Source organism: Hyaena hyaena, unplaced genomic scaffold (assembly GCF_003009895.1).
Source record: "Hyaena hyaena isolate Hyena2069 unplaced genomic scaffold, ASM300989v1 scaffold_180, whole genome shotgun sequence".
Classification (NCBI taxonomy): Eukaryota; Metazoa; Chordata; class Mammalia; order Carnivora; family Hyaenidae; genus Hyaena; species Hyaena hyaena.
In genome coordinates, this window is record NW_024080811.1 from 327,585 (window position 1) to 349,659 (window position 22,075).

The 22,075-nt window shown below is 40.4% G+C and overlaps 1 protein-coding gene across 11 annotated transcripts in view; it reads right to left on the reverse strand.

Moving 5' to 3' along the window:
* PIKFYVE (phosphoinositide kinase, FYVE-type zinc finger containing) overlaps nucleotides 1–21,875 on the reverse strand; it is an 80,572-nt gene extending 58,697 nt beyond the window's left edge. For 5 of the 11 annotated variants that reach the window (XM_039240616.1, XM_039240622.1, XM_039240613.1 and 2 more), the window contains exons 1-9: nucleotides 21,712–21,827; nucleotides 17,953–18,133; nucleotides 15,479–15,631; nucleotides 15,184–15,219; nucleotides 11,720–11,838; nucleotides 10,851–11,022; nucleotides 5,229–5,436; nucleotides 2,779–2,868; nucleotides 194–338 (exon numbers count right to left, since the gene is read on the reverse strand). In XM_039240616.1, coding sequence (XP_039096547.1) covers nucleotides 194–338; nucleotides 2,779–2,868; nucleotides 5,229–5,436; nucleotides 10,851–11,022; nucleotides 11,720–11,838; nucleotides 15,184–15,219; nucleotides 15,479–15,631; nucleotides 17,953–18,124 — 1,095 coding nt within the window. In that variant the 5' untranslated portion in view covers nucleotides 18,125–18,133; nucleotides 21,712–21,827. Of the gene's footprint in view, nucleotides 1–193; nucleotides 339–2,778; nucleotides 2,869–5,228; nucleotides 5,437–10,850; nucleotides 11,023–11,719; nucleotides 11,839–15,183; nucleotides 15,220–15,478; nucleotides 15,632–17,952; nucleotides 18,134–21,711; nucleotides 21,828–21,849 lie in introns of those variants that run through there. The other 6 variants (XM_039240615.1, XM_039240614.1, XM_039240623.1 and 3 more) reach the window with 4 other exon arrangements.
* Nucleotides 21,876–22,075: the final 200 nt, after the last annotated feature.

A 22,075-nucleotide genomic window follows, 5' to 3' on the forward strand; every position in this document is an offset into this window, starting at 1 on the left:
TCCGACTTTCGCTTAGGTCATGATCTCGCGGTTCGTGGGTTCGGGCCCCGCGTCAGGCTCTGTGCTGACTGCCAGCTCAGAGCCTGGAGCCTGTTTCAGTCTGTGACTCCCTCTCTCTCTGACCCTCCCCTGCTCACGCTGTCTCTCTCTCTCTCCTAGAAATAAAACATTTTAAAAAAAAAAGATACTGGACCAGTACCAGAAGAATTTTGCGTTCATCCTCAGTGGTCTCTGTCCTAATATACGTTCGGTTAGCCTGGGGACTGACAGATGTCTCATATGAAGACACCATGGGAGAACCAGATCGATCCAGTGACAGGTTAGTAATGCTGGCTGACCTGGAAATAAATACAAAAGGCGAAAACACAGTTGTAAATTCTTCATCAATAAATTAGTGAAAATTCTTTTTTTTTTTTTAAATAAATGCTTAGTTGCCAACATTAAGGGTACTTTTAAATGTACTTATGATGGCTATGTATGGTATTATCATTAGAAGCTGAGAGACAAGTTATCTAAAAATTCTCCCTACTGTGTCTCCAACTTCTATGTTAGTTTAAAACTATTTCAGAGTAAGTTCAAAGGAAAGTCACTATAGAAAGATTACAGGAGAGCAATGGCAAATGTAGTTCATATATTAGTAATATTTCAAAGGAAACAAATACAAATTCTAGTTAAAATGATGAAAATTCGTGAGTGGGTTTTTTGTTTTGTTTGCTTTTTGATTTTTAGCTGACATATAAAAGAATCACAGACTAAATGCAGAAATAATCTTGCAGATCAGAGATAGGAAACTATGGCCTACAGGCCAAATAGTTTTTGTATAGCTGATAAACTAAGAGTATTCTTAGATGAACATCTATAATGTTCTGATAAGAGAAATTACTATGAACCCCACTAAGCAAATGTTATCCCCCAAAAATAATTCCTTTCTTATTAGTAGACCTGCATTGTTATCTTCAATTATATTTTGAATTTGATCAATTAAAAAATGAGTGAAAATCTGTTTCCTCTTATTATATTATTATTTACATAATATACTTCATTTTGTCTCTTGGGAAAGTGACTTGTAAGTAGAATATCAATAGCATCAAGCAAGCTTTTATTTATTAAAAAACTATAGCTAGAAATTTAGCTAGCTTCTACTCAGAAAAATTGAAACAAAATTTTTAGCTTCTATGTAAAGGATAGAAAGGAAGGAGCATCTACAAGAAGTCAGGCACTATGTAACTCATTTAATCTGCACGACACACTATGAAGTAGGTACTACTAAATCCATTCTGCAGATCAAGAAATCAAGAACCAGAGATTAAGTGATTTATCTAAGGGAACTCAGCTAATAACAAGGCTGCCGTTCAAAACCGGTGTCAACTGAAAAACTGCTCTCCCCAGGACAAAGATAAAGACACTTTTAAAATAACTTAAGGGGTGGTGCACCTGGGTGGCTCAGGCGGTTAAGCCTCCCAGCTTTGGCTCAGGTCAAGCTCTCGTAATTCATGGATTGAGCTTCAGATCCTCTGTCTCCTCTGTCTACCCTTCCCCCGCTATGCTCTCTCTCTCCCTCTCTCAAAAACAAACAAACATTAAAAAAGATTTTTTTCCTCAGTTTTTTAAAACCTCAAACTCTCCAGTAGCTTCACATTTCACCCAGAGTAAATGACAAAGTCCTTACGCTTCACGGCAGAGACACTCTACTCCGGGTACACAGGGCCTTTTGTTACTCTTTGCCAGGTGTGCTCCTTCTGGGAATTTGCTGTTTCCGGTTTTCACGGTACATTCTTCTACAAAATGTGGACATGGCTCATTCCCTCACATCCTCAGGTTTTTGCTCAAATGTCACCTTCTCAGTGAGGTCTTCCCTGACCTCACTATTTAATATCCCAATCTCTACCCCTATGCCTTACTGCTTTTTTGTGCTTTCAGTTCTTGTCTGTTTGACTCTCTGCTGTATTGCACATACCTAGTTTGTAGGTAATTAATGATACTTGTTGAAAGAACAAATTAAAAGTACATTAAACCATGGTCATTCAGATGTCTAGTTCTCCAGGTTTATAACTACTTAGTCAACACTTACCCTTGTAAAAAAGAAAGCATTTTCAGTGAAGAGGTGTGAACATTAATAAGATCTAGTAAGATGAAAAATGAGGAGGAAGTGTGCAGGTATAGAATGACTACGGCAACTATTTAAGGACTTGGGCTAAGAAGAAAAGAAACAATTAAGAATATAGGTACTAGAGATGAACCATAAAGGAGAAATTTTTGTTTGTTTTTAAAAGGTGACCTGAGTTTGTTTAAATGCTAACAGTAAGAAGTCAGCAAACTGACTATTGATGTACAAACATCAATAGGATAATTAATAAACAATGAGCAGGGATGGGATCCAGAATACAAATGGAGAATTAGCTTGGTCAAGAGGTAGAAAAAAAAAAAAAGAGCTCTAAATGTAATCAAGTTGGTAAGTGGTTGTAAGAGTTAAGGAAGTGTCCATCTGTTCTCTCCTCTCTTCACTATATAATAGAAAATAAGGCCATCTGCTAAGCTAGAAGGAAGAGGATGCTGTGGATTCCAAGATCTGAAGCCAGCGGGAATACTAGAGAAGAGACACTGAAGAGAATGCAAGCCAGAGCTAACTAGCAAAAGGGAAAACAACAGTTTAATTCAGCTTTTAGAGCTAAGAAAGTATTACAATCGATCTCACCCGTTTTCATCTGTTTGTTCTCATGACTGTGAAAGAACGAAAAATTCAAACACACAATACAGAGCTTTCATTTGGCAGCTTACCTATTTCGAGCAGGAGATTTCCCAGCATCTTCTTGAACAGATACAAGCCTTGTTGAAAGAGGAGTATTTGAGGAGTCTGGATGAATCAAACTATCAAGAAAGTAGAAAAATATGGAGAGGATTTGGGACAGTAACAAGCAAATCCAACTTCAATGAAGTGCTTTAACGTTTATTTTTTTTTTTTAATATTTTTATTTATTTCTAGGAGAGAGAGAGACAGCGTGAGCAGGGGAGGGTCAGAGAGAGAGGGAGATACAGACTCTGAAATAGGCTCCAGGCTCTGAACTGGCAGTCAGCACAGAGCCCGACGCGGGGCTCGAACCCACGAACCGCAAGATCATGATCTAAGCGAAAGTCGGACGCTTAACCGACTAAGCCACCCAGGCGCCCCAATGCTTTAACATTTAAAAGCTAATTGTGTGATGCCTGGGTGGCTCAATAGGTTGGGCGTCCCACTTCGGCTCAGGTCATGATCTTGTGGTCCATGCATTGAGCCCCGCGTCAGACTCTGTGCTGACAGCTCAGAGCCTGGGCCTGCTTTGGATTCTGTCTGTCTGTCTGTCCGTCTCTCTCTCTCTCTCTCTCTCTCTCTCTCTCTCTCTCACTGCCCCTCCCCCACTCACGCTGTCTCCTTTTCTCTCAAAAATAAAGTTTTGAATAAAAGCTGATTGTTTTCCTCTGCAATGATGAGATTATGAGTCAGTTTTCTTTTCTTCTTTTAATTAAGATAGAAACTGTTTTTTACATTAAGTACATCAAATGCCAAAAGATTGGTAGTTTATTAAGCATATAGTACGCCCTTAAAATAATACATTGGTTGGATAGGCACTTCCAGCACTCCTTCATCCATCATATACACAAAACTGAAGTGACTTTGGGAGGAAATCCTGAATTCAAGTATTTTGAATTCAGTCACCATAACCCGCTGGAATAGCACTGCAGAACTGGACAAACCTAGGTCCAATTGCAGGCTCTCCATCTGACTAGCTGTATGACCTTGGGTCCATCACTCAATCTCTCTGACCCTCAGCTTCTACATCTGTCAAAAGGAGAAAGTAATGCCTATCTCAGAGATACGAAAACTAAAAGAGAATGAACTTCAAACAATTAGCACAGAACTAAAATTATTCTACCTTTGACATCAATCCTACATCTCTCAGGAAGCTTTCAAAATCTAGCTTACTAGATAATACTTGCCAATTCTGGGCTCACACAATAGGGCCAGGTACAACTAAAAGGCATTACTAGCTAAAGTAATCAAGAGCTGAGAATTCCTATACTTTTTAATTTATTTTATACCTTTTATTTCCTATACTTTTTCTATTAAATGTAGAATCAATCTTTAAAATTTATAAAATACATGTAACGTATAAAGAATCATGATGCCACAAATAACAACGCACCATTAGCACTGACTCTGAAATGCTTATATTTCCCCTACCCAATCCCTCTGGGCTCTCAAAGAAACTATGGTTTTAAATTTTGTATTTATCATTCTCTTCCTTTTCTTTAAGTTTACCTCGTTTGGATACCTAGACAGTGTGGTTTTGTATATTCCTGAACTTCATAAATAATCACTGTTAAATCCGGGCCCTTCTTTTCTACTACACATTAAGTCCCTGAGATTCACACATGTAGAATGTAGCTATAACGTAGTCATTCTTGACTTCTGTTTAACTTCTTTGGTTATATATTACCTTTGAGGGATGACTGATAAAATAACTTATAAATAAGAAAGAACCTAATTAAAACTCTAAGCTACTTGACATGGCCAGGTTTAGCGTTATACATAAGAATATGACTTAGCTAACAAAAAAAATCAGAAACTAATGAATCTAGGATTCATGGAAAAACATGAAATGTTCTTAAGGGAAGAAGAAAATCTAATTTAATTTACAAATATTATGAATAAAAATCTTAAGAGCATTCTCTTTCTCTAAGAAAGCTACATTAGAAATTAATCTCGGGGCACATCTGTCTGGGTGGTTGATTAAGCATCTGATTTCTGATCTCAGCTCAGGTCATGATCTCACAGTTCGGGACAATGCAGAGCCTACTTGGGAGTCTCTCTCTCTCTCCCCCTCTCAAAATAAATAAACAAACCTAAAAAAAAAAAAAAAGAAATTATTAATCCCAATAACTTCTGTTGCCTATTCAAGAAATATTAGCAAGATCATATATACGCCATACACTATTCTCAGTGCCAGCAGATAGAAGAGTGAGCAAGAATGATATAAAGTCTCTCCTCTGGCAGAGCTTACGTTCTAATTAGGCAGTATCATCACTATCCATAAACATTCCATGATCCTTCTGAAGAAAGCCAAAGAAAAAGGTGTAGGAATTTGTAGGAAACAATTCAAAGAAGATAAATATTAACTGAAGGCACTCATAGGTCACAAGACCATCTGTAGCTCTCAAATATAAATAAAATTATAGTTAAGTGATGGTACCTTTGCCAGGCAAAATCATCCTCTAAAAATATGTTGCGGCTGGCTTTTCTACTTCCAACAGGCGTTCGAGGTTCACTTGGATCAAGTACAGACACAGAAGAAGCTGAATCTGAAAGAGCATTCAAGTCTTCCCCAATGGAATTACTGTCTGTGGAATGAGCATAACTTAAGGCTATTTTTCTACAGTATGTGCAAGCTCGGAGGTCCCCTACGAGGGAAAACAAAACAAGAAAATTAACTTAAAAGATAACAACAACAGGTACTTAACAGAAGACATTAAATTCTTGGGTTAACAGTTACAAGTGACAGGAAAACACCTTCAAGTAAAGACTATCAAAAAAGAGGTTTTAAACGATGCTCAGCATCCCTCCTCATCAGGGAAATACAAATCAAAACCACACTGAGATACCACCTCACGCCAGTCAGAGTGGCTAAAATGAGCAAATCAGAGAACTCTAGATGCTGGCGAGGATGTGGAGAAACGGGCACCCTCCTACACTGTTGGTGGGAATGTAAACTGGTACAGCCCCTCTGGAAAACAGTGTGGAGGTTCCTCAGGAAACTAACAATAGAACTCCCCTATGACCCAGCAATAGCACTGCTAGGAATTTACCCAAGGGATACAGAAATGCTGAGGCATAGGAGCACATGTACCCCAATGTTCATAGCAGCACTCTCCACAATAGCTAAAACATGGAAAGAGCCTAAGTGTCCATCAACAGATGAATGGATCAAGAAGATGTGGTTTATCTATACCATGGAATACTACATGGCAATGAGAAACAATGAAATCTGGCCATGTGTAGCAACATGGATGGACCTTGAGGGTGTTATGCTGAGCGAAATAAGTCAGGCAGAGAAGGACAAATATCATATGTTTGCACGTATAGGAGGATTAGGAGGAACTTGACGGAGGAACAAGGGGGAGAAGAAGGGCGGAAATGGTGGGGGAAAGGGAGAGAGGCAAACCATGAGAGACTCTTGAATGCTGACAAAAACTGAGGACTGACGGATGTGGGGGGGGGGATGGGCATGGAGGAGGACACTTGTGGGGATGAGCACTGAGTGTTATGTGGAAACTAATTTGACAATAAACTATTTGTAAAAAGAAATAAAATAAAATAAAATAAAATAAAAAGATGGTACAAAAAAATAAATAAAATAAAATAAAATAAAAGAGTATTTTTCAAAAAAATAAAAATAAAAGTTATTTTCCAAGATTCTAAAAGCGAAGTAAGGGGCAGTAGGTTCAAGGAAAAAAATTTTTCAAATAGAGTAAATAAACCAATACAAATGGAAACAACAGATTTTCCCTGGGCAAGAAAGGAGGAAAACGTTACAATGGTCTCCATTGTGAAGTCCTAAGAGTGGCCTCCACAAGAGGGCACCATTTTAAAAACAAACATAGAAAATGGGCTTACAAGCAGTATGGAATACATAGGGGAAACTATTACAGAAATTCTTATAGAGAATGTAGGATGGAAATGAAATATTCTTCAGAGGACAAATAACAAGGTTATTTAGTACTCTCATACACTGTAAGTTTTTTTAGAACACAGCCCTGCCCAAATAATTTTAAGTTTTCATTTCTACCCTATTTTTCTGTAACAATTATTCATATGATTCTGTAACAGTTTAGTGTACTAAGAAAAAGTCAGATAACTAAACTTCACAAATAACATGTTATTGAACAATTCTACCTAATTTTTTTTTATAGGAAACTGAAGTGGAAAACTAAAGTGAAAAAAAATTTTCTTAAAAGCAATTATACTGTTTTTACCATAATTACTACCAAGTATAATGAATGGCATTTTAGAGGCGCCTGGGTGGTTCAGTCCATTAAGCGGCCGACTTCAGCTCAGGTCATGATCTCATGGTTTGTGAGTTTGAGCCCCGCATCAGGCTCTGTGCTGACAGCTCGGAGCCTGGAGCCTGCTTCAAATTCTGTGTCTCCCCTCCCTGTCCCCTCCCCTGCACGTGAGTGTGCTCGCTCGCTCTCTCTCTCTCTCTCTCAAAAATAAACATTAATAAATGGTATTTATATTTTTTTCAAGACTACAACTATGTAATGCTTAGTTTTGTTAAGTTATGCATATATTTTAAGCAAAATTAAATACCACTTATTGTATTAAAACTAAAGAAAAATATATCCACTGCAATCAGGACTCAAAAAAGTGACCTCCAGTCTGGGATAAATGAGAGTGTGAGGACATACCACCATCAGCTGACCAAAGTAGAAATGCAGTAAGGAAGTGAAATCACATCCTTGCAGAAAGGTCTTTAAGTTCCCACAACAAGGGCTGGTTTGTTTCTTACTCTAAGGAGAGTTCCCTTAACCAGTCAGCTATCAGAATAAAAATGATCAGACCAACACAGCCAAGCCTGAACATGAAAGTTTTCATTGCCTAAAGAATCTTTATCAGCAAGTGCCCATGAACACATGCCTGCGGTATATGATGGGATACCAAGATGGATGAGACACAGCTCTGCCGCCAAAGAACTCAGTCCACTGAGGTGAAAGACACACATACAATGAAAAAGTTACATGACAGATACAGACATATTACTGCTACTACCACCAATAACTGCTTGATATGCATTCATCCCTTCCCATGTGCCATTCATTCTTCTAGGTACTTTACGTTTATTCACAACTACAACATACAATTGCGTCCAGCATGTATTATCTCATTTGCAATGGGTTAATTTTATGTGTCAACTTGGAGAGTTGTTTGGTCAAAGAGTAGTCTAGCTGTTGCTGTTAAGGGTTTTTTTAGATATGATTAACAGACACAATCTGTTGACATTAAGAAGATTACCCTCTATAAAGTGGGTAGGCCTCCTATCTTAGAAGACTTTTGTCAAATCAGCAGGTATAATGAGACAGGCTGGTTGCTCTTAACTGTACTAGACAAAGTGGGGAGATGGGTAAGGAAGAAGGATCATCTCAAGAATTCAAATTTCCAGGTCAAGAACCGTACAAATTACCTGGAAGTTCCTATGTCTTCCCTGAAAGAAATCATTACCTCCTATAGCAACAGAGTTGAAAATCAAACTAAGAGTTTCATCCTGCAAGTGGCTAAATTACAACACACACCAAATTATTAATCTTGTAGTATGACTGCTATTAAAATAAGGGCACTGATTAGGAAGGAATGGAATCCTGTAAGGTAGAATGGGGATATACAGAAAGATCCTGAGGACGCTGCGGACACTAAACCCCAAAATTCTTCTTTCAGAAGTCTCCTTTCTTAGCCTTTACACTCTGTCAGAGATTAACCCTGCTTTGCCTGAGAAATCCAAAATGGACTGAGTTTGCTACCTTACCAGACACTGCTTGCTCTCCTCAGGACCCATTCCCACTATCCACTTTGCTTCTAGAGTTATAACAAGACTCAAGTCCCCACAAGCCCTAAAATGTAAGGCATAGTGTGACCCATGAGAAGGTGCACTACATTCTGAAAGAACTATATGATTTTTCTAACTTACAGAGACCAAAACCCAGGGAACAGGTGTGGGAACAGGTATCAAAGATACAGAATAGTGGAAAGAACATCTACTAGGACCGAGCTGATTTTGATACGAGCCCACTAAGCAAAGATTCTGGATTGAATATCATAGCTAGAGGGGAAAAAAAAAAAAAGGGGGGGGGAGACTCTAACAGTCTGGTTGATTGGTTGGCTGGCTGAAACATGGACCAAAAGTGGCCTATACTAAAGGAAGCTGAAAGGCCACAACTCCCCTGGTATATGATGAAGGAAGGGATCCAAAGAAATAGGAAGATGATAATGTTTAGAGAGGATTTGCCAAGTAAGACCTGCTCACTCACCCAGGAGGATCTGGAGCATATGCCTTTCATGACCATGAGAAATAAATTTGTGAGGGGGGGGGGGGCCAGCATCTCTGCAGAGCTCTGTGGTTGCTCTTCTCTGTGGGTCAGAAATTGCAGTGGTAAAACTGCTGCCACTGAATTGGAAAACCTGGATGCAATGGAACCCATTAGATCCCAGGGGGGTGGGGGCCAAGTGTTGGCACTCAATTGCCAATGACAAGGTGGGCATGGATACTATAATAGACTGTAGAGTCAAAGCAGCAATCAGAATAGTCTGACTTGTAATGACCTATGGCATTGACCACGGTGTTCCTAGAAGTGAATTCAATGGGCAGTCCACTAAATTCTTACTTGATTCGTAGAAGAACTCTAGATCAAGTGGACAATAGTCTAACTTGAATTAAAAAGTCATGGCCCCTCAATTCTCAGACTTGAGTCATTTATAGACCTGGAATTCCATGAATGAAGCAGGAAACCTGGGTCCCCTTGAAGAAGAACCCTGCTCCACCACCAAAAACATATGCGGCCTTCCCCAAAGGGGCCTACAGCCTTTTACCAGGGTACTGTGCACTGAGAAAAAAGTAACAGTCAAACTTTGGGGGAGTTACTGGACTTTGGCTCTGAGGTGACAATGATTCCAAGAGACCCAAAATTTTATTGTACTCTGCCAGTCAGAGTAGGGGCTTACAGAGGTCAGCGGATCAATAGAATTTTAGCTCAAATCCCTCTTATCGTGGGTTCAGTGGTTATTCTCCCTCTTATAGTGGGTTATTCTGTGGTTATTTCTCAGTTCTAAAATACCTAATTGGAACAAACATACTCAGCAAATGACAGAATCTCTACGTTAGTTCTCTGACTCACGGAGTAAGAGCCACTAGGTAGTTCTGGCCTCCAGAACTGTGAGAAAATAAATTTCTGTTGTTGTAAGCTCCTCAGTTTGTAGTATTTTGTTATGGCAGCCCTGGGAAACTGACATACCGACCATATTAACAAGACGGGATTTTATCTTAAGGGAAATGGTCATTCTGAAAGGTTTTAGGCAGAGGAATAACCTGACATGATCAAATTAGCATTTAACAAAGGATGACCAGAGTGTGGAAAAGGAATTAGACAAAGCAAAAAACTAAAGGTAAAAAAAAAAAAAATCTTTTAAAGGCTACAGGCATAATCCTGGATGAAAGATAACTGAATTCTGAACTCTGCAGCAGTCCAGTGAGGGGGAAAAAAATATGAGTAAGGGTAAGAGGAAGACCGGCATGTTAACAAAAATAATTTGAGAGATGCTAAGAGTGTTTCTCTTTTTGGGAACTTCTGCCCACCTTCTACTCCCAAATCACTGTATAAATCCACATATCATTATTTTTTTCTGCTTCAGAAAATAATTTAAAATTCCCATATTGCTAAAATTTATGAGAAAACATGAATAAGATGCAATTGTCTACAACACAGTGTCATATATATAACTCAGGGAAGATCTGCATTTTGCAAAATGAAAACTCTCATAGTAATATACATTAGTGATCTTCCCTAACCACCTTGTTTAATAAATATTAACACTCCTGTGGTTCTCTGCACTACCTTTTACCCTAGTTATTTATGAGCATGTCCATCTACTTTATCATTCGACTACGTACAGCCCTTTACAACAAAGCTGCATCTCCCTCACTTGTGTCCCCCATGTCTCACACATGAAGTCCCAAATAAAAACTGGCTTCACATTGGTCCTGTATTTTAAGTGCTTATAGTTATGAACTTTGAAAACTGTAAAACTTTCAATAAAATGCATTTACCTGTATAGCCCATAAATTTTCCAGGGATTTCTTGATTACAGCAACGACTGCAAAAAATCTGCCCACACAGGCGGCAATGGTGTCTGCGCCTAAAGGTCGTAAATTTCTCACTACAGTCATAGCACTCTTTACATTGGCTATCTGGCATCCAATACTGCTTCAGGTCGCTGTCCTACAACAAGAAATATATGTGAAATTGAAAATGTGAAAAGATGCAATGACAAATATAATGCTAGTCAATACCCTACAAGGTTTCTTTTGCAGAAATTGACAAACTATTTTGAGAATTCATGTGGGAATGGAAATGGCCAAAATGACCAAGGCAATCTTAAACAAGACCAAGTTGAAGAACTTACATTACCAGTCATCAAAATGTATTCTGAAACTACAATAATTTTAGACAGAAAATCAGTTTAAGGATAGGAGAAAACGGAGCTATAGAACAGAAAAGACAGCCCTGGGTCACCCACACATGTATGTAGACTCACAACAAGATTTATAATACAATCAGTGAAGAACAGCCTTTCCAAAACAAAATTGGTTCTGGGTCCATCTAGACATCCATGAGAAAAAAAATAAAGCTTGATCCCAAAACTTCACATGAATAATGAAGAAACTATGGAGGACTATTCACTGACCATGGGCTAAATAAATACCTCTTAAACAGAAAAGCACTACCTTAAAACAAAAAGCACTAAACATAAAGGAGAAAAAAAATTGTAAAATTAAGAATTTATATGCAAAAGTACATATTCATAGCCGAAGGAAGTACTAACTGAACATTCTTTCAAGCAGCATTATGCCATTTTTAGTGAGTATACATGAGGCCCGTAGAGGTATTTGATAAGTCATCTCCTCAAGTACTTTACCTGGCTTTTCCCTTCCATGATTTCCTTGAGGCGTTTTAATACTGTGCTGAGGCTTCGAAGCTGAACAGCTGTACGAGGGTCATGACCTCCAAAGGCAGGCTCTGCTTTCCTTCTTGTGTCTGAGTCAGATTTACCACAAAAAACAAACAAACAAAAAAAAACACCACCACCAACCTTGTTATTAGTCCTTACTATCTATGCAAAAACAGGGCATATATGAAGGTATATATGTGATGTACAATGCCTTTTACTATTAACATAAATTCATGTCCTCCCAGCCAGCGATATGGATTGAGAGTTAAAACTAGGTGGCTCAGTCGGTTAGGCGTCAGACTTTGGTCTCAAAGTTAGTGAGTTTGAGCCCCATGTCAGGCTGCTGACAGCCTAGAGCCTAGAGCCTGCTTCGGATTCTGTGTCTCTATCTCTCTCAAAAATAAACATTAAAAAAAAAAAAAAAAAAAAACTAGTCTTTATAAAGGGAAGAGGCTGTGGGAAGTGTTTCTTATTACCATGTAAAACACTGCTTCACAGGCCAGAAACCGCTGCCTAAGACAAGCACTGTCTCAGACCACTGATAGCTTTGAGGCCTCAGCCAGATGCACTGCTTAAATGGCCCCCAAATTCATTAATGATTTACTGGGCTCTTTGGTCCCAAGTCATAATCAATACCCGCTAGAAATTGAGCAGGAGAAAAGGCAATCCCCGTGAGTTAACCTAGCTCAGCCTCTAGAGTCAAACAGTAAGCAACAGTCCGGTTCAGTCTACATGCAAAGTACCTAAAGCCTCACTGAGCTGACGATCAGACTTTAATAACCCGGCCCCTAGAGACTCTGTGGGGGCTCAGAACATCCAGGGTGGTAATCTACCCACAAAGTCCCTTCACTAAGTCTCAGAGAATTAAAAATTCCAAAGAAGTGCTGGAACTCCAACCCCACCCTTCCCCACCACCTCCTCAGCCCTGCACCTCCGAACTGGAAGGGAGCGAAGGGAGCGCTTACACTTAAATAGCAATACTGAAGCCAGTCCCATCAACGGCAAAACAAACCCAAATTCAGTTCTGCGGCCAAAATGGGTGTGCCCACCAAAGCTGTCAGTTATTTCTTTACTTTAGAGCAAGATTACCACTGAAGCTCCCGCCTATTCCCGGCTCTGCCAGTTACAAAACCTAAGGTTGAAAGGGTGGCTTGACAGAAAGACTGAACATCTCTGTTGGTTTAAACTCGTTAACCTACAGCAGATCACAGGAGAGAAAACACACCACCTTAAATCTTCTCAAACTCACTTATTTGCTAGATCTGCCTTAAGGGTTCTTTGTTTGGGTTGAGTGGGACAGAAAGGATTACCAAGAAATGAGAGGTTGGCCTCTAAACTGACAACTTCCCAAGGCAACTGAATCACAGAATTGAGGACTGAAACTGCACCTGTTAGAAAACTTTCTTTCTACAAACAGTAATACCCTAATTTCAGCAGGTAATTCTGAGGTGTTGAGACTAAAATAAAATGTGCAAGTATTAGAATGTCTGAATTTTTAAATATCACAATATAATATAAAGCAACTCTCCATAATTTGAGTTGAAAAAAGAGGCAGATGAAGCTGTTAGAATTCCAACAGCTGTGCTCCCAGGCAGGGACAACAAGTAATAGTGCAGTCCCTTCTAGCAGCACAGGAGTAGAACAGAGTACTAACTGCATCATTCACTGGAAAAGGAAGAGCAAGACCGTTCCTGGAACCAAGAGAATCACAGATCTCCGGGAGGAAATCTGGTCTAGCACTCTGCCCTAAATAACCTTAGTTGTTTCTCTTGTAAAATGGACATTACATAATTAAATGACTTTTCTAAAGTCACAGAGCTAGTAAACTGTGGAATTACAGCCTTTTATTAGAAAAAGGAACTTGAGGGGCACCTGGGTGGCTCAGTCGGTTGAGTGTCCGGCTTCGGCTCAGGTCATGATCTCACAGTTCGTGGGTTCGAGCCCCATGTAGAGCTCTGTGCTGACAGCTCAGAGCCTGGGGCCTGTCTTTGGATTCTGTGTCTCCCTCTCTCTCTGACCCTCCCCTGCTCACACTGTCTGTCTCTCTCTCTCTCTCTCAAAATAAATAAAAACATTTTTAAAAATTAAAAAAAAAAAGAAACAAAAAGGAACTTGAGGAGCACCTGGGTGGCTCAGTGGGTGAGGCATCCGACTTTGGCTCACGTCATGATCTCTTGGTTCGTTGAGTTCAAGCCCCACGTGCGGTTCTCTGCTGTCAGTGCAGAGCCCTGCTTCAGATTCTCTGGCCCTCTCTCTGCCCCTCCCCCACTCATGCACATAAGTGCATGCACGCACGTGCACTCTCTCTCCCTCTCTCAAAACTAAACATTAAAAAAAAAAATGAACTTGATTGGTCAAACAGTCTCAGGCTTCTGAACCTTAAATGCCTCTAGCAACTAAGGTAGAACCAAAGAATCAAACAGACTTGATAAAAGAAAGTAAGGAGTCGTGGGGATTGCAGCAAACTAGACTTTACAAGCTCCACCTTGTGATATTTAAATTCAAGTTTATCAAAACACTACGGCAAGGTGTGGTCGGGTGTCAGTTTGTAACCCTTAAAAGATGAGATTCTAGTCCAACTCCTCAATTTGACAAATAAAGAAATTCTATGCTTAATTCAGCATAGAATTTAGTCAGACCCCTCCACAAAAACAGCAGTGTTGCCAGAGGTCAAGTTCAAAAGCAAAGGAGCTTACTGAGCTTCAAGACTAAAGTGGGGATGGCCTCTTCCTTCCATCCATTCTCAGTAGAAGAAGAGCTCCTTTCTCTCTCCCCCACTTCCCACCTTCTGATTCTTCCTTCCAAATGGCTGAGGTAACCCAGGCTGAGGCTCACTGCCCCGGGAGTCTTGCAGCGCTGACACAGCCCGCCCGCTTCCGTCCTCAGGAGGTTGCGAACCGAGTCTCAACCAGCTAGATCTCTCTCATCAACCACCATTACCTGTGCCTGCCTATTTTTCACTCAAGGATCTCCTGGGGAAGACTGGCCAGACAAGACAGGATCTGGTGTTCAGGGACACTGGACTTCCAGTGCTACCCCCTCCTCCTCTGTTATGTCACCTCTCTCTGCCTTTCTCCTATCACCTTGAGCTGGCCAAGCCACTGTGCTGAGTTTAATAATCTAACAGAAATAAAACACAGAACAACTGACTTTGTCTTCTCTCATTCAGACACCGATGCCCAGCCTACACTCATCAGAAAAGCGTGAAAATGAAGGAGGTGACTACAGTGGACCAGGACACAGAACAGACAAGCAAGAGCTCAGCGTATCCAGCCACAATGACAGCCTGCATCCCAACAAGGACAGAAGGACAAGAGCAAGGGGCAGCCCACATGGCGCTGAGAGAGTTCCGCAGCCAGAGGCATGCATACCACGTCACACTAGCCATCCCAGGAACAGATGCAGAAGTAATTCACAAAGTTGAAACTAACCTGTGTTCTCCTGGGGATGCTGCAAACTGTTCTCTTCTGAAACCCAAGCAAGTCATTAATAAAAACATAGTCAAGAGATCTGCGCTTGACCGAACTTAAAATTTAACAAAATGCTTAAGAATTTTTTTTAGGTATCAACAAATTCTTTCACTATCTAGGTAACAGTTTCATAAATCCTGAAGAGCACCTGACTATTCCAAACAGCAGAAAAGTTAAGTCACGAAATAGCCTGGGAAACACGATGACTGGAAAACTCTAACACACAGAGAGGAGTGACAGAAGAACACGGTCTCACCTAATACCGCTGAAGATCGCCGCTGGAGTTCCTCATGAAGCTGTTTTTTATAAGGTATAGGTGACCTCACAGACTGCGTTCTTGAAGGGAGCTGAGGGCTGGTCCAACTGCCACTTAGAGAGGGCTGCTCCCCCTGGCCCCCTTCTGCTCGCTCTGTAGCAAAAGAAAGCTTGGCATTATTTGCAAAACTAAGACTCAGAGTTCGGCAAAGAGAAGGAATAGATAAAACTGTCCCAAAAACTAATGTATATATGTAATGCATGCATAACTAAAAATGAGTTAAAAAAAAAAAAAAAAAGAAATTCAAAGAAAATGGCAAAATTACGGGCCAATATTTCTTCCTTGGCATGTGATCTTCGGTTTGTTTTACTTTTCATTAGAAATACCTGGAGCATATTAAAGGAAACAGAAAGTAAGCTTCACATGAAGGCAGAGATTTTATTTTTTATCTGTTTTGTTTATGGGATAGATCCCATGCACTATTAACAGAGCGTGATCCTGGATAATAGGTACTCAATAAACATCTGCTGAATAAATAAAATTATTGTCTTATGATGACTAAATATAATGTGGTATCCCACATGAGATCCTAGAACAGGAAAAGGAGTTTACATAGAAACTGAAGAATGAATAAAACACATATTTTAGTTTGTAACACTGTATCAATAGCGGTTCATTAATTGTAATAAGTGCACTATACTACTGTAAGATGTTACTAATAGGGAAAACTGGGTGGGGGAGTATATGAGAATCCTGTATCCTGTATGATCGTCCCAATTTTTCTGTAAATCTAAAAGTAAACAATAAAATTCTTCTAAAAATTCATTACCTTAAAAATGGACTAACAGGAAGAGATTTCATAGAGCTTTAAATTGACTACTAATAAAAGTCAGTTAATACTGGGGATCCTGGGTTGGCTCAGTCAGTTTCGACTCTTGATCTCAGCTCAGGTCATGATCTCACCGTTCATGGGATCAAGTCCCCCATAGGGCTGTGTGCTGGCAGCGCTGAGCTGCTTGGGATTCTCTCTCTCCTTCTCTCTCTGCCCCTCTCCTGCACTCTCTCTCTCTCTCTCTCACTCAAAATAATAAATAACCTTAAAAAAAAAAAGTCAGTTAATACTACTAAAATTTCTCCAGAACTAATTAAGCTATTAACCCTCAAATTCCTTACAAGAGGGATTACTTTCTAATGCATTTCAAATAATACAGCGAAATATAAAGCAGAGAAAAGAGACCGTATATATATATATTTTTTTAAACAATTACTTATTTATTTTGAGAAACAGAGAGAGAAAGAACATGCCAGCAGGAGTGGAGCAGAGAGCGTGAGAATCCCAAGCCAGCTCCGTGCTGTCAGCACAGAGCCCAACACGGGGCTCCAACTATTGAACCGTGAGATCATGACCTACGCCGAAGTCAAGAGTCAGATGATTAACTGACTGAGCCACCCAGGCACCCATAGGCCATATTTTTCAAAAGTTTTCTTCCAGGTAAAAGATATATTACTTAAAAAGAATTCACTTAGAAAGTACTTTTTCACTTCCAGTTAGAGAATGAACAAGTCATGGAGATAAAGATACAGTCAATGGTACTGCAATAACGCTGTATGGTGACAGATGGCAGCTGCGTTTGTGGGGAGCACAGCATAATGTAGAGACTTGTCCAATCACTATGCTGGACACCTTAAACTAGTGTAACATTGGGTGTCAGCTATATGTCAGTTGAAAAAACAAAAATGAAAAAATAAAAATACAGAAGATCCCAATTAAGGGACATTCTGTGAAATATTTGGCTGTTCTCTACAAAAATGTCCATCTCACAAAAGACAGAGAACAGGAAACGAAAGACAGATGAAAACTACATGCGGTATGTGATGCTGGACCTGATCCTGGAATGGAAGTTTTCTTTTGAGGGCAACGCATTTGTTTGGAATTCGGACTGTTGATTAAAAAAAAGTACTGCATCGATGTTAAATTTCCTTAAATAAGTGAGTAAAAAGTAACTTTACATTTGCTATTACTACATTGACACCTCAATCTGACAGGTTTAAGTCAAGAGGCATGCTGACAGTTTCAATTTTGGAAAAATAGGAACCTTTCCTCCCAGGTGCTGATCTAGTTTTATGGCTTTAATTAAAATCTTTTGGCTATTAACCCCTATGAGAACAAAGTCCATTCTGTGAACTTAGGAAAGCTGAAACATATTACGAAAGGGGAACAAAGGCTAACTTCAAAGAGGGACCTCCTTTTAACATTATTTTTCAATTCAGATCTTCAGTTACCAATAACTAGTAAGATGGCAGGGAAAATTCCAGCTTTGTCCTCGTAAGCGGCAAACCCCAACGACCTATGATTAAAGCTATCTCCTTGTTGATCTTTCACATTCTTACAAAGACACAGCATGAAAAGCTGAACGAGAGAATTTCAGAAAATCAAAATTACAGGTTCTCTGATCCTTAAGAGCAAGACTTACCTTTGTTAAATCGAAAGAGATTTACAAAAGAACTATACGCTGATTTAAAAGGAGGTTCGTCCTGATCAGGAGTCAAAGGTTTAAAGTGTGTGAGATGAGAAGGACTAGTAGGAGATCGAGGCAAATCATTAGCGGACTCCAATGTCGGGGACGTCTTATCATCTGTGGCCATTTCATGAGTCTACAAAACAAAAGACAGGAGTCCTGAAGGAAGCCCAAGACTTGATTCCAAACAGCATCCCTAAATACCTGGACACCTGACTCTGAAAACTCAGATCTCCAAAACCAAAGAGGAAATAAATCTAGTTCAGCATACATTGCAAATTAAGGCTTAAAAACACTGCAGTCCAGATCATAAGGGTCTCACACGACTGAAACTATGATTACGCAGTCAATCTAATTTTCCACATTGTCGTTCAATCCACAGAAAATATAAAATGATTAATAGTGGAGGTAAGGTACAAATGTGAGCTGGGAAAAAGTAACAGCATTTTCACATAATTTGTATCTTTTCCATTTTAAGATTTTTTTTGGAAAAAGAGATCATAGCTTTTTCGAGTTATGGGGGAAACTGGTTTTACACAAGCATACTAACTCCTCAAAAAATTTTAATTTATTTCCCTTTTTCTTTTAAAAACATAAAACATAAATATTTCCAAGAAAAGAAAATGAAACAGTCATCCCTTAATGACACTTCTAGATAGCCTCAAAGATGACCTCGAGCTGTGCCTCATCCCCTCAAGAACTATTCAAATCAACACGCTGTTCCTATCATCTCTCCTTCTAGGCACATGAACTTGGTTTTTCTCCCTTTAAGCATAACTTCATATAGACATTAAAATGAAGATCTTAAAGGGCTTTTTTTTTTTAAATAACAAAAATGGTAATTCAACCAAAGTAATAAGCATAAGCACATCACCAGATGGAGGGTAGAGAAAAACACTGATCTATTTTCTGCTATATTAACCCTTCAAATTAATGAGAACCATGAACCTTACAGAACTACAGTCATTAAAGTACTATAGATGACTTTTGATTTTTGTCATCTACTCTGCATTTTACAAAGAGGACATCACACACTCCCATAAAATGCTTTTCAGTTTCAAAATTGTATTTACCATCTCATTTTAATTTTATAAAACTCCTGGAGAGCACACAGAGCTGGCCTTCTTACACTTTGCCTGTGAGGCAACCAATGCACACTGAACCTTAAATTACTTTCTTGAGGGTCACACAGCTATTCAGTCAGTGGTAGAAGTGTAATTAGGCCCCAAGTTTTATCCCAGAATTCCTCTCTAGATTGAAATTATTATTGTAGCTCTTCACAGACTTCCAATCCCAACCTATCTAAATGCCTGATTAATAATTTAATTGATTAATTAAAGCAGACATGAAACCATGGACTTGAACATGATTTGGCAATAAATGTTCATTGGTATGGCGACGGGGAGGGTGGGGGAGGAGTAAAGGAGAAAGGAAAAGAGGAAGGAGTGTTGAGGAAAAGGAGGAGGGAGAGAGATGGAAGAGAGAGAGGAAGGTGGGGGGAGAAGGGAGAGGATGGGAAGAGTGAGGGAGGCAGACGGAAAGGAAGAGAGGGAGGGAGAGAGAAGTTCTCTAATATCACCTTCTTTTGGGGAGAATAGTCAACAATCCTTCTAAGTTATCATGACGGGGCGCCTGGGTGGCTCAGTCGGTTAAGCATCCGACTTCGGCTCAGGTCATGATCTCACAGTTCGTGGGTTCAAGCCCCGTGTCAGGCTCTATGCTGAACACTCGCTCAGAGCCTGGAGCCTGCTTCGGATTCTGTTGTCTCCTTCTCTCTCTGCCCCAACCCCGCTCACACTCTGTCTCACTCTGTCTCTCAAAAATAAATAAATGTAAAAAAAATTACAATCCATATTTCAGCATAAAGGAATCAGAAGCAAGCTGCTAAATAAATTAGTGTCAACTCAAAAAGAGGGGGAAAGTGGGAGAAAAAAAGGAAGAAAAAAGAGTACTAAAGAGAAAGGATTATGTGATTGCAAACACCCCTCAGGCCTGGGAAAACAGTCCACATTCTACTCTGACATAAGTAACATCTGAGGCAGAGTCAGCAATCAGCATGAAGAATTTTAGCATTACTGCTGAGGGTCACCCATATGCAAAACTACTTAATAAACTTTGGAGATGTAAAGATAAAAATTACCAAGAAAACACTCAGCAAGTACAATCTCTGAAACATAAACACAATCACTTAGCTAACCTTAAAAAATTCATCATTACACCAGGATCTTGAAATAACTGCCTTACACCTCTTATTCTCTGGCAGCTTAATTACTGTCTATGACATAAAACTAGGATTCCTCACTAAGTGACAGGGAATTAGAACTATTAACCTGCCCTTTCAAATGCCAGCACTTTGCCTCTTATTTGAAAGCTATCCATATATACAGCCCCACCACACACTATCTCATTGAGTAAGCCAATATGAAGGCTAATCAGGTATTAAATGTAGAAAATAAGCCAGATTAGCCAATTTCGAAATTGTACAGCAGATGAGAAAACCCAAGTATCAGCTGAATAATTTCTGAATACAGGTTTTAAAAATACTCGAAACATATCCAATGCAGGCTAGCTGAATACTAGAGTTGTCAACAAAGATTCTGTTGTTCAATTTTTGACCAATGTGCCAACAGAAACCCTAAAGGAAGACCATAATGTGACCCACATTACTCTTCCCAGAAGCAGAAAATGGGCGCACACAGGAAAAGAAAAAGGGAAAATAGTTTTGCTCCACAGAACAACCTGCCCAATCTTTGTCAAAAGCCCAAACCCAATAAAACAAAAAACAAAACACAACAACAACAACCCACAGGTTATTTTTGGATCCTGACAGAGTGAGAGTTTTGAAGTGGCAGAAAAGGAGATTCAAATAAATTAAAAATAAGAGAGTGCAATACAGCAAGCCACTACCTCCATTGTCAGTGTGGTATTTGTCTTAAAAGAGGATGCACTGAATCAATAAATGATCATCTAACATATACCTACACACCTCAGATAAACTTAATTTGCTTTATACAGAATTCTAGCACTTCTCACATTTCTTGAATACCTTAAAAATAATAACCCCTCTATTGGACGTATCTTAACTCCCTAAAAACATCCATCGCATACTTCCTCACCCTCTTGCTGGAAACATTATAAGCAAAGGTAAAATAAATGGGAAATCAAGCCTCCTCCTGAAGAGACTTTGAAACACAGGTAGTAATGGGATGGACTCAAATAGCAGAAGAAAACATTTAAAGGGGTATGTTCATATTTGAAAAACCGACCATTGGTGTCGTCTTCTGTAGCTTAGGAACTTTCTTTTTCAGTCTACGGATGCACCTCTGACACAGACTAGGAGCCGATCCATCAGAGAGGGAAGAGGAACGGGACCGTGCACCTCCGAAACAAGCTGAGCGACATGGGACAAGAGACGGGCAAGGGAACTTGAGACGTTTCCAAGGAAACCTCTTCAAGAACAGCCGCACCCGGCTCCCTTCCCCGCTGGCCAGACCGGGGCAACCGGGGCATCGCGGAGCCGGGTTGCTGCGGGTATAGGTTCTCTGCCCTTCCTTGCCCAGCCTCGGCCACAGTCCGGCCTCCAGCCACGGTCGTGAAGCTCAGCTCTCGTCTTCACTCTAGCCTTCCCCTCCGCTCTGGCCCCGGAGCTCCCCAAACCGGCCTTCTTCCCCACTCTCAGCGCTTGCCGGCCGCGCGCCAGGCCCCCTCTCTTACCTGCGCCTCCCGCCCCGGTCCCGCCGGCCACCCTCCACCCCGGTCGCCGCTTCACCCCGTCCAAGAAGCCAGCTCCGGAGGGCAGCGACGGGGGTATTCGGGCCGCCGGCGGTTGCGGCAGGAAGCAAAGCCACTTACATGGTTGATGCGGCTTCCAGCTTCCCCCAAAGGCTCCGCCCTCTGTCCCTCCTCCTCTCCAATCCGCAATTCTCCCGGCCGCCGGCTCCGCCCCCTTCGTCCCGTCCGCGCCACGTTTGGATCAGACGCTCAGGCAAAATGAGTCGAGTTCGGATAGAGTCGTCCTCGACAGTTTGGCTGGTTCGGCCGCCTCAGCCTTCCCAGAGGAAGCCAGGGAGACTGCGCG